Source organism: Chiloscyllium punctatum, chromosome 47 (assembly GCF_047496795.1).
Source record: "Chiloscyllium punctatum isolate Juve2018m chromosome 47, sChiPun1.3, whole genome shotgun sequence".
In the NCBI taxonomy this organism is placed as follows: Eukaryota; Metazoa; Chordata; class Chondrichthyes; order Orectolobiformes; family Hemiscylliidae; genus Chiloscyllium; species Chiloscyllium punctatum.
In genome coordinates, this window is record NC_092785.1 from 28,188,093 (window position 1) to 28,201,452 (window position 13,360).

The 13,360-nt window shown below is 57.0% G+C and overlaps 1 protein-coding gene across 1 annotated transcript in view; it reads left to right on the forward strand.

Moving 5' to 3' along the window:
* p2rx3b (purinergic receptor P2X, ligand-gated ion channel, 3b) overlaps positions 1-13,360 on the forward strand; it is a 76,799-nt gene that overhangs the window by 52,128 nt on the left and 11,311 nt on the right. The window contains exons 8-9 of the mRNA XM_072564743.1: positions 900-1,036; positions 4,820-4,913. Of these exons, the coding sequence (XP_072420844.1) occupies positions 900-1,036; positions 4,820-4,913 (231 nt within the window). The remainder of the gene's footprint in view (positions 1-899; positions 1,037-4,819; positions 4,914-13,360) is intronic.

Below are 13,360 nucleotides of genomic sequence, written 5' to 3' on the forward strand. Positions count from 1 at the left end.
GAGTGTGAGTGTGAGTGTGAGAGTGTGTGTGTGTGAGTGTGTGTGAGTGTGTGTTTGAGTGTGTGAGTGAGTGTGTGTGTGCGTTTGAGTGTGTGGGTGCGTGTGTGTGTGAGTGTGCGCGTGTGTGGGGGTGTGTGGGTGTGTGTGTGTGTGATTGAGTGTGTGAGTGTGAGTGTGTGTGAGTGTGTGAGTGTGTGAGTGTGAGAGTGTGAGAGTGTGAGTGTGTGTGAGCGTGTGTGTGTGAGCGTGTGTGTGTGTGAGTGTGTGAGTGAGAGTGTGTGTGAGTGTGTGAGTGTGAGTGTGTGTGAGCGTGTGTGTGAGTGTGTGAGTGTGTGAGTGAGAGTGTGTGTGTGTCTGAGTGAGTGTGAGTGAGTGTGTGAGTGTGTGAGTGTGTGTGTGAGTGTGTGTGAGCATGTGAGAGTGTGAGTGTGTGTGTGTGAGTGTGTGAGTGTGTGTGTGAGTGTGTGAGTGTGTGAGTGTGTGAGTGTGTGAGTGTGTGAATGTGTGAGTGTGTGAGTGTGAGTGTGAGAGTGTGAGTGTGTGTGAGCGTGTGTGTGAGTGTGTGAGTGTGTGAGTGTGTGTGTGTGTGTGATTGAGTGTGTGAGTGTGAGTGTGAGAGTGTGTGAGAGTGTGTGAGTGTGAGTGTCTGTGTGTGTGAGTGTGAGAGTGTGAGTGTGTGTGAGCGTGTGTGTGAGTGTGAGTGTGAGAGTGTGTGAGAGTGTGTGGGTGTGTGAGTGAGTGTGAGTGTGAGTGTGAGAGTGTGAGAGTGTGAGTGTGTGTGAGCGTGTGTGTGTGTGAGAGTGTGTGAGTGTGTGTGTTTGAGTGTGAGTGAGTGTGTGAGTGTGTGAGTGTGTGTGAGTGTGTGAGTGTGAGTGTGACTATCTCCTCTCTCTCCCCAGGGTGGGGTTATTGGGATCCGGATTGAGTGGAAATGTAACCTGGATCGATCTGCCGAGAGGTGTGTCCCACGTTACAGCTTCCTGCGTTTGGATCGTGTCTCCCAGAGCAACAACGTTTCCCAGGGATACAACTTCAGGTGTGTACACGGGACACACACACTCTCACACACACACTTTCACACTCACACTCACACTCACACTCACCCTTTGCTATCGACAAATACTCCCCACCTCACCCCCGAGAGGGTGGGGGTGAGCTGCCTTCCTGAACCACGTGCTGTAGGGTAGACCCACAGTGTCCCTGAGGGAGGGAATTCCAGGATTCTGACCCAAGAAGGAACGGAGAGAGATTTCCGAGTGAGGGGCTCGGAGGGGAACTTGCAGGGGGGTGGGGGTGGGTGTGTTCCCATGTATCTGCTGCCCCTTGTCCTTCTGGGTGGAAGGGGCCGTGGGTTTGGAAGGTGCTGCCTGAGGGTCTTCGGTGAGATCCTGCAGGGCATCTTGTAGCAGGTACAACACTGCTGCTACTGAGGGTCGGTGGGGGGGTAGTGAGGGGATGTTTGTGGGCGTGGGGTCAATCCGGGTGGGGGGGGAGGGGCTGTTTTATCCCGGGATGGTACACACTGCTGTTACTGAGCGTCGGTGGGGGGGTGGGCAAGGCCCAGGACCTCCATGTTCTCGGCAGAGTGGGAGGGGGAGTTGAAATGTTGGGCCACGGGGCGGTGTCGTTGATTGGTGCGGGTGTCCCGGGGATGTTCCCTAAAGCGCTCTGCTAGGAGGCGTCCAGTCTCCCCAATGTAGAGGAGACCGCATCGGGATACGATCAATGATATTGGTGGATGTGCAGGTGATGTGGGTCAGACGGTAACGGGTGAGGAGGGTTAGCCTGCGATTACTGATCGGACCGGGGGGGGGGGAATTGATCTGGATAAAGGTGAGGAGATGGATTTGGGGCAGGACGGACAGGATGGAGAGTGTAACCCTGGGGAGCTGGGAGTATCAGAGGGACCTTGGTGGAAATGGCCAGCACTCCCTGAAGGTGGGACACATAGAACAGAGAACATTCCAGCTCAGTACAGGCCCTTCGGCCCCTCGATGTTGTGCCGACCTGTCATACCAATCTGGAGCCCATCCCACCTACACTATTCCATGTACGTCCATATGCTTGTCCAATGACGACTTAAATGCACTTAAAGTTGGCGAATCTACTACCGATGCAGGCAAAGCATTCCATACCCTTACTACTCTCTGAGTAAGGAAACTCCCTCTGCCATCTGTCCTATCTCTATCACCCCTCCATTTAAAGCTCTGTCCCCTCGTGCTCACCGTCCCCATACTTGGAAAAAGGCTCTCCCTGTCCACCCTATCTAACCCTCTGATTATCTTATATGTCTCTATTAAGTCACCTCTCAACCTTCTTCTCTCTAACGAGAACAGCCTCAAGTCCCTCAGCCTTTCCTCGTAAGACCTTCCCTCCCAAACCAGGCAACATCCCGGTAAATCTCCTCTGCACCCTTTCCAAAGCTTCCACATCCTTCTTATAATGTGGTGACCAGAACTGTACACAATACTCCAAGTGCGGCCGCACCAGAGTTTTGTACAGCTGCAGCATAACCTCATGGTTCTGGAACTCGATCCCTCTATTAATAAAAGCTAAAACACTGTGTACCTTCTTAACAACCCTGTCAACCTGGGTGGTAACTTTCAGGGATCTGTGTACCTGGACACCGAGATCTCTCTGCTCATCTACACTACCAAGAATCTTACCATTAGCCCAGTACTTTGCATTCCGATTACTCCGACCAAAGTGAATCACCTCACACTTGTCCACATTAAACTCCATTTGTCACCTCTCAGCCCAGCTCTGCAGCTTATCTATGTCCCCCTGCCTTTATTGGTTGAGGTATGGAGTTGTAGAGCAGGGAGGTGATACAGGACCTGGGTCAAACCTTGGTCAGATCCCAGCTGGGGTCCTGTGTGTGGTTCTGAATCCATGTCCCAGGAGGACTGGGACAGTGCTGGGAGGAGGAGGGGGAGACAGAGGGAGATCCACCAGGATGTTACTGTGGGGGGGGGGTTGGAACGTTTCACTGATGGGGAGAGATGGGATTGTTTCCCTTGGAGCAATCTGGGGAGGGGGAGGGTGGACCTGATGGAGACGGAGAATGTTCTGAGGGGCACTGATCTCTCCATCAAAGGGAAAGCAATCTTAATGTCCGCTCGATCGCAACCCGGGGGACAGGGATGGAAAGGAAGGGGCAGGAGGGTTAGCGGGAGGGAAGGTGAGGAAATATTTCTCACCCAGTGGGGGGGGGTGAGGAGTCTGGAACCCTCTGCCTGGGAGGGTGAGAGAGGGTAGGAACCTGCGTCACATTGAACTTGTGAAGCCAAGAGTCTGGGCCGAGTGCTGGGGGATGGGTTCAGAGAATACTCAGGTAGATGTTTGAGGCTAGAACGGACCCCAATGGGCTGAAGGGCCTTTGGACCTCTCCGAGTCTGTCAGAGGTTGGAGGGAGTTGGGTTACTCAGCGCACGATTGCGCTGGGCAGGGATCCGCTCCGAGCCGAGCAGACGGGATTTGACCAAGATGTTTTGGGAGGATGACCCCCAAATCCCGGGACTGGTGGCGACGCCTCAGTGATCCACTCCAGCTCATCCAATCATGGAGGTAGGTCTTGTTCACTGAGCTGGAAGGCTGATTTCCAGACGTTTCGTCACTGTACTGGGTAACATCTTCAGTGGGCCTCTGGGTGAAGCACTGGTGATAATTCCTGCTCTCTATTTATAGGTTTGGGTTTCTTTGGCTTGGTGATGTCATTTCCTGTGGTGATGCCATTTCCTGTGGTGAGCTCACTTCCTGTTCCTTTTTCTCAGTGGGTGGTAGATGGGCTCTATCCCGATGTGTTTGTTGATAGAGTTCCGGTTGGGATGCCATGCCTCGAGGAATTCCCGAGTGTGTCTCTGGTTGGCTTGTCCCAGGATGGGTGTGTTGTCCCAGTCCAACATACACACGGACCAAATATTGAACGACAGAAGCAATCATCGACACACGAAGCTGCGTCAGAACATTATACCAATGAACCACTACACCCTGCAGCACAGAGGAACCAGACAGAGCAGAGGAAAATCACCTGCACAATGTATTCAAGAAGAACAGGTCCCCAATGAACACAGTCCTCCGATTTCTCAGCAACAAACCCATACCAACAGATAAAACACATCCAGAAACCCTAGCCACTCTCCCCTACGTCAAAGACATCTCAGAAATGACTGCCAGACTACTCAGACCCCTTGGCATCTTGGTAGCCCACAAACCCACCAACACACTAAAACACCAGCACATGGACGTGAAAGGTCCCATACAGACAACCAGCAAAACTAATATCATTGACAAAATACTGTGCAAGAGCTGTAACAGACACTACATTGGACTCACCGGCAGGAAACTAACCCCCAGGACACATGAACATCAACTCAACACAAAAAGACACGACCCTCTCTCACTGACACAAACAGATGAGGAACGACAGCCCTTAGACTGGGGCAACACACCCATCCTCGGACAAGACAAACCGAGACACACCCGGGAATTCTTCGAGGCATGGCATCCCAACCGGAACTCTATCAACAAACACATCGAGATAGAGCCCATCGACCACCCCCTGAGAAAAAGGAACAGGAAGTGAGCTCACCACAGGAAATGACATCGCCAACCCGAGGAACCCCAAACCAATAAATAGAGAGCAGGAATTATCAGGAGAGCGTCATCGGGAGGCTCACTGAGGATGTCACCCAGTACGGGGACGAAACGTCTGACAATGAGCCTTCCAGCTCAGCGAGCAAACCGACCTCCAGATTCTCAACCTGAGCTACAGATTTTCACAAAACTCCCTCATCCAATCATCTTTGTATTTCCACAGATATGCTCGGTTCTACCGAGACCCCAATGGGACAGATTATCGGACGCTACTGAAGGCATACGGAATTCGCATTGACATCATGGTCACTGGCCAGGTAATTCCCAATCTCCCCCATTGGGGACCATCCCTGTACATCATCGGGACTGGGCAGGGTAATTCCCAAACTCCCCAGTGGGGGACCATCCCTGTACATCACCGGGACTGGGCAGGGTAATTCCCAATCTCCCCGATCGGGGACCATCCCTGTACATCACCGGGACTGGGCAGGGTAATTCCCAATCTCCCCAATCAGGAACCATCCCTGTACATCACCGGGACTGGGCAGGGTAATTCCCAATCTCCCCAGTGGGGGACCATCCCTGTACATCACCGGGACTGGGCAGGGTAATTCCCAATCTCCCCAGTGGGGGACCATCCCTGAACATCACCGGGACTGGGCAGGGTAATTCCCAATCTCCCCAGTGGGGGACCATCCCGGTACATCACCGGGACTGGGCAGGGTAATTCCCAATCTCCCCAGTGGGGGACCATCCCTGTACATCACCGGGACTGGGCAGGGTAATTCCCAATCTCCCCCATCGGGGACCGTCCCTGTACATCACCGGGACTGGGCAGGGTAATTCCCAATCTCCCCGATTGGGGACAATCCCTGTACATCACCGGGACTGGGCAGGGTAATTCCCAATCTCCCCGATCGGGGACCATCCCTGTACATCACCGGGACTGGGCAGGGTAATTCCCAATCTCCCCTATCGGGGACCATCCCTGTACATCACCGGGACTGGGCAGGGTAATTCCCAAACTCCCCAGTGGGGGACCATCCCTGTACATCACCGGGACTGGGCAGGGTAATTCCCAATCTCCCCAGTGGGGGACCATCCCTGTACATCACCGGGACTGGGCAGGGTAATTCCCAATCTCCCCAGTGGGGGACCATCCCTGTACATCACCGGGACTGGGCAGGGTAATTCCCAATCTCCCCAGTGGGGGACCATCCCTGTACATCACCGGGACTGGGCAGGGTAATTCCCAATCTCCCCCAGTGGGGGTCCATCCCGGTACATCACCGGGACCGGGCAGGGTAATTCCCAATCTCCCCAATCGGGGACCATCCCTGTACATCACCGGGACTGGGCAGGGTAATTCCCAATCTCCCCAGTGGGGGACCATCCCTGTACATCACCGGGACTGGGCAGGGTAATTCCCAATCTCCCCAGTGGGGGACCATCCCTGTACATCACCGGGACTGGGCAGGGTAATTCCCAATCTCCCCTATCGGGGACCATCCCTGTACATCACCGGGACTGGGCAGGGTAATTCCCAATCTCCCCGATCGGGGACCATCCCTGTACATCACCGGGACTGGGCAGGTTAATTCCCAATCTCAACGATCGCGGACCATCCCTGTACATCACCGGGACTGGGCAGGGTAATTCCCAATCTCCCCAGTGGGGGACCATCCCTGTACATCACCGGGACTGGGCAGGGTAATTCCCAATCTCCCCGATCGGGGACCATCCCTGTACATCACCGGGACTGGGCAGGGTAATTCCCAATCTCCCCAGTGGGGGACCATCCCTGTACATCACCGGGACTGGGCAGGGTAATTCCCAATCTCCCCAGTGGGGGAACATCCCTGTACATCACCGGGACTGGGCAGAGTAATTCCCAATCTCCCCCATCGGGGACCGTCCCTGTACATCACCGGGACTGGGCAGGGTAATTCCCAAACTCCCCTGATCGGGGACCATCCCTGTACATCACCGGGACTGGGCAGGGTAATTCCCAATCTCCCCAGTGGGGGACCATCCCTGTACATCACCGGGACTGGGCAGGGTAATTCCCAATCTCCCCGATCGGACACCATCCCTGTACATCACCGGGACTGGGCAGGGTAATTCCCAATCTCCCCGATCGGGGACCATCCCGGTACATCACCGGGACTGGGCAGGGTAATTCCCAATCTCCCCCAGTGGGGGACCATCCCTGTACATCACCGGGACTGGGCAGGGTAATTCCCAATCTCATCGATCGGGGACCATCCCGGTACATCACCGGGACTGGGCAGGGTAATTCCCAATCTCATCGATCGGGGACCATCCCGGTACATCACCGGGACTGGGCAGGGTAATTCCCAATCTCCCCAGTGGGGGACCATCCCTGTACATCACCGGGACTGGGCAGGGTAATTCCCAATCTCCCAGATCGGGGACCATCCCTGTACATCACCGGGACTGGGCAGGGTAATTCCCAATCTCCCCAGTGGGGGACCATCCCGGTACATCACCGGAACGGGGCAGGGTAATTCCCAATCTCCCAGATCGGGGATCATCCCTGTACATCACCGGGACTGGGCAGGGTAATTCCGAATCTCCCAGATCGGGGACCATCCCTGTACATCACCGGGACTGGGCAGGGTAATTCCCAATCTCATCGATCGGGGACCATCCCTGTACATCACCGGGACTGGGCAGGGTAATTCCCAATCTCATCGATCGGGGACCATCCCGGTACATCACCGGGACTGGGCAGGGTAATTCCCAATCTCCCCCAGTGGGGGACCATCCCTGTACATCACCGGGACTGGGCAGGGTAATTCCCAATCTCCCCAGTGGGAGACCATCCCTGTACATCACCGGGACTGGGCAGGGTAATTCCCAATCTCCCCTATCGGGGACCATCCCTGTACATCACCGGGACTGGGCAGGGTAATTCCCAATCTCCCCAATCGGGGACCATCCCTGTACATCACCGGGACTGGGCAGGGTAATTCCCAATCTCCCCGATCGGGGACAATCCCTGTACATCACCGGGACTGGGCAGGGTAATTCCCAATCTCCCCAATTGGGGACCAGCCCTGTACATCACCGGGACTGGGCAGGGTAATTCCCAATCTCCCCGATCGGGGACCATCCCTGTACATCACCGGGACTGGGCAGGGTAATTCCCAATCTCCCCAGTGGGGGACCATCTCTGTACATCACCGGGACTGGGCAGGGTAATTCCCAATCTCCCCGATCGGGGACCATCCCTGTACATCACCGGGACTGGGCAGGGTAATTCCCAATCTCCCCGATCGGGGACAATCCCTGTACATCACCGGGACTGGGCAGGGTAATTCCCAATCTCCCCAGTGGGGGACCATCTCTGTACATCACCGGGACTGGGCAGGGTAATTCCCAATCTCCCCCAGTGGGGGACCATCCCTGTACATCACCGGGACTGGGCAGGGTAATTCCCAATCTCCCCGATCGGGGACCATCCCGGTACATCACCGGGACTGGGCAGGGTAATTCCCAATCTCCCCCAGTGGGGGACCATCCCTGTACATCACCGGGACTGGGCAGGGTAATTCCCAATCTCATCGATCGGGGACCATCCCGGTACATCACCGGGACTGGGCAGGGTAATTCCCAATCTCCCCCAGTGGGGGACCATCCCTGTACATCACCGGGACTGGGCAGGGTAATTCCCAATCTCCCCGATCGGGGACCATCCCTGTACATCACCGGGACCGGGCAGGGTAATTCCCAATCTCCCCAATCGGGGACCATCCCTGTACATCACCGGGACTGGGCAGGGTAATTCCCAATCTCAACGATCGGGGACCATCCCTGTACATCACCGGGACTGGGCAGGGTAATTCCCAATCTCCCCGATCGGTGACCATCCCTGTACATCACCGGGACTGGGCAGGGTAATTCCCAATCTCCCCAGTGGGGGACCATCCCTGTACATCACCGGGACTGGGCAGGGTAATTCCCAATCTCCCCAGTGGGGGACCATCCCTGTACATCACCGGGACTCGGCAGGGTAATTCCCAATCTCCCCAATCGGGGACCATCCCTGTACATCACCGGGACTGGGCAGGGTAATTCCCAATCTCCCCAGTGGGAGACCATCCCTGTACATCACCGGGACTGGGCAGGGTAATTCCCAATCTCCCCAGTGGGAGGCCATCCCTGTACATCACCGGGACTGGGCAGGGTAATTCCCAATCTCCCCGATCGGACACCATCCCTGTACATCACCGGGACTGGGCAGGGTAATTCCCAATCTCCCCGATCGGGGACCATCCCGGTACATCACCGGGATCGGGCAGGGTAATTCCCAATCTCCCCCAGTGGGTGACCATCCCTGTACATCACCGGGACTGGGCAGGGTAATTCCCAATCTCATCGATCGGGGACCATCCCGGTACATCACCGGGACTGGGCAGGGTAATTCCCAATCTCCCCAGTGGGGGATCATCCCTGTACATCACCGGGACTGGGCAGGGTAATTCCCAATCTCCCCAGTGGGGGACCATCCCTGTACATCACCGGGACTGGGCAGGGTAATTCCCAATCTCCCCCATCGGTGCCATCCCTGTACATCACCGGGACTGGGCAGGGTAATTCCCAATCTCCCCAGTGGGGGACCATCCCTGTACATCACCGGGACTGGGCAGGGTAATTCCCAATCTCATCGATCGGGGACCATCCCGGTACATCACCGGGACTGGGCAGGGTAATTCCCAATCTCATCGATCGGGGACCATCCCGGTACATCACCGGGACTGGGCAGGGTAATTCCCAATCTCCCCCATCGGTGCCATCCCTGTACATCACCGGGACTGGGCAGGGTAATTCCCAATCTCCCCAGTGGGGGACCATCCCTGTACATCACCGGGACTGGGCAGGGTAATTCCCAATCTCCCCAGTGGGGGACCATCCCTGTACATCACCGGGACTGGGCAGGGTAATTCCCAATCTCCCCCAGTGGGGGTCCATCCCGGTACATCACCGGGACTGGGCAGGGTAATTCCCAATCTCCCCCAGTGGGGGTCCATCCCGGTACATCACCGGGACCGGGCAGGGTAATTCCCAATCTCCCCAATCGGGGACCATCCCTGTACATCACCGGGACTGGGCAGGGTAATTCCCAATCTCCCCAGTGGGGGACCATCCCTGTACATCACCGGGACTGGGCAGGGTAATTCCCAATCTCCCCAGTGGGGGACCATCCCTGTACATCACCGGGACTGGGCAGGGTAATTCCCAATCTCCCCTATCGGGGACCATCCCTGTACATCACCGGGACTGGGCAGGGTAATTCCCAATCTCCCCGATCGGGGACCATCCCTGTACATCACCGGGACTGGGCAGGTTAATTCCCAATCTCAACGATCGCGGACCATCCCTGTACATCACCGGGACTGGGCAGGGTAATTCCCAATCTCCCCAGTGGGGGACCATCCCTGTACATCACCGGGACTGGGCAGGGTAATTCCCAATCTCCCCGATCGGGGACCATCCCTGTACATCACCGGGACTGGGCAGGGTAATTCCCAATCTCCCCAGTGGGGGACCATCCCTGTACATCACCGGGACTGGGCAGGGTAATTCCCAATCTCCCCAGTGGGGGAACATCCCTGTACATCACCGGGACTGGGCAGAGTAATTCCCAATCTCCCCCATCGGGGACCGTCCCTGTACATCACCGGGACTGGGCAGGGTAATTCCCAAACTCCCCTGATCGGGGACCATCCCTGTACATCACCGGGACTGGGCAGGGTAATTCCCAATCTCCCCAGTGGGGGACCATCCCTGTACATCACCGGGACTGGGCAGGGTAATTCCCAATCTCCCCGATCGGACACCATCCCTGTACATCACCGGGACTGGGCAGGGTAATTCCCAATCTCCCCGATCGGGGACCATCCCGGTACATCACCGGGACTGGGCAGGGTAATTCCCAATCTCCCCCAGTGGGGGACCATCCCTGTACATCACCGGGACTGGGCAGGGTAATTCCCAATCTCATCGATCGGGGACCATCCCGGTACATCACCGGGACTGGGCAGGGTAATTCCCAATCTCATCGATCGGGGACCATCCCGGTACATCACCGGGACTGGGCAGGGTAATTCCCAATCTCCCCAGTGGGGGACCATCCCTGTACATCACCGGGACTGGGCAGGGTAATTCCCAATCTCCCAGATCGGGGACCATCCCTGTACATCACCGGGACTGGGCAGGGTAATTCCCAATCTCCCCAGTGGGGGACCATCCCGGTACATCACCGGAACGGGGCAGGGTAATTCCCAATCTCCCAGATCGGGGATCATCCCTGTACATCACCGGGACTGGGCAGGGTAATTCCGAATCTCCCAGATCGGGGACCATCCCTGTACATCACCGGGACTGGGCAGGGTAATTCCCAATCTCATCGATCGGGGACCATCCCTGTACATCACCGGGACTGGGCAGGGTAATTCCCAATCTCATCGATCGGGGACCATCCCGGTACATCACCGGGACTGGGCAGGGTAATTCCCAATCTCCCCCAGTGGGGGACCATCCCTGTACATCACCGGGACTGGGCAGGGTAATTCCCAATCTCCCCAGTGGGAGACCATCCCTGTACATCACCGGGACTGGGCAGGGTAATTCCCAATCTCCCCTATCGGGGACCATCCCTGTACATCACCGGGACTGGGCAGGGTAATTCCCAATCTCCCCAATCGGGGACCATCCCTGTACATCACCGGGACTGGGCAGGGTAATTCCCAATCTCCCCGATCGGGGACAATCCCTGTACATCACCGGGACTGGGCAGGGTAATTCCCAATCTCCCCAATTGGGGACCAGCCCTGTACATCACCGGGACTGGGCAGGGTAATTCCCAATCTCCCCGATCGGGGACCATCCCTGTACATCACCGGGACTGGGCAGGGTAATTCCCAATCTCCCCAGTGGGGGACCATCTCTGTACATCACCGGGACTGGGCAGGGTAATTCCCAATCTCCCCGATCGGGGACCATCCCTGTACATCACCGGGACTGGGCAGGGTAATTCCCAATCTCCCCGATCGGGGACAATCCCTGTACATCACCGGGACTGGGCAGGGTAATTCCCAATCTCCCCAGTGGGGGACCATCTCTGTACATCACCGGGACTGGGCAGGGTAATTCCCAATCTCCCCCAGTGGGGGACCATCCCTGTACATCACCGGGACTGGGCAGGGTAATTCCCAATCTCCCCGATCGGGGACCATCCCGGTACATCACCGGGACTGGGCAGGGTAATTCCCAATCTCCCCCAGTGGGGGACCATCCCTGTACATCACCGGGACTGGGCAGGGTAATTCCCAATCTCATCGATCGGGGACCATCCCGGTACATCACCGGGACTGGGCAGGGTAATTCCCAATCTCCCCCAGTGGGGGACCATCCCTGTACATCACCGGGACTGGGCAGGGTAATTCCCAATCTCCCCGATCGGGGACCATCCCTGTACATCACCGGGACCGGGCAGGGTAATTCCCAATCTCCCCAATCGGGGACCATCCCTGTACATCACCGGGACTGGGCAGGGTAATTCCCAATCTCAACGATCGGGGACCATCCCTGTACATCACCGGGACTGGGCAGGGTAATTCCCAATCTCCCCGATCGGTGACCATCCCTGTACATCACCGGGACTGGGCAGGGTAATTCCCAATCTCCCCAGTGGGGGACCATCCCTGTACATCACCGGGACTGGGCAGGGTAATTCCCAATCTCCCCAGTGGGGGACCATCCCTGTACATCACCGGGACTCGGCAGGGTAATTCCCAATCTCCCCAATCGGGGACCATCCCTGTACATCACCGGGACTGGGCAGGGTAATTCCCAATCTCCCCGATTGGAGACCATCCCTGTACATCACCGGGACTGGGCAGGGTAATTCCCAATCTCCCCAGTGGGAGGCCATCCCTGTACATCACCGGGACTGGGCAGGGTAATTCCCAATCTCCCCGATCGGACACCATCCCTGTACATCACCGGGACTGGGCAGGGTAATTCCCAATCTCCCCGATCGGGGACCATCCCGGTACATCACCGGGATCGGGCAGGGTAATTCCCAATCTCCCCCAGTGGGTGACCATCCCTGTACATCACCGGGACTGGGCAGGGTAATTCCCAATCTCATCGATCGGGGACCATCCCGGTACATCACCGGGACTGGGCAGGGTAATTCCCAATCTCCCCAGTGGGGGATCATCCCTGTACATCACCGGGACTGGGCAGGGTAATTCCCAATCTCCCCAGTGGGGGACCATCCCTGTACATCACCGGGACTGGGCAGGGTAATTCCCAATCTCCCCCATCGGTGCCATCCCTGTACATCACCGGGACTGGGCAGGGTAATTCCCAATCTCCCCAGTGGGGGACCATCCCTGTACATCACCGGGAGTGGGCAGGGTAATTCCCAATCTCCCCAGTGGGGGACCATCCCGGTACATCACCGGGACTGGGCAGGGTAATTCCCAATCTCCCCCAGTGGGGGACCATCCCTGTACATCACCGGGACTGGGCAGGGTAATTCCCGATCTCCCCAATCGGGGACCATCCCTGTACATCACCGGGACTGGGCAGGGTAATTCCCAATCTCCCCGATCGGGGACCATCCCTGTACATCACCGGGACTGGGCAGGGTAATTCCCAATATCCCCAGTGGGGGACCATCCCTGTACATCACCGGGACTGGGCAGGGTAATTCCCAATCTCCCCAGTG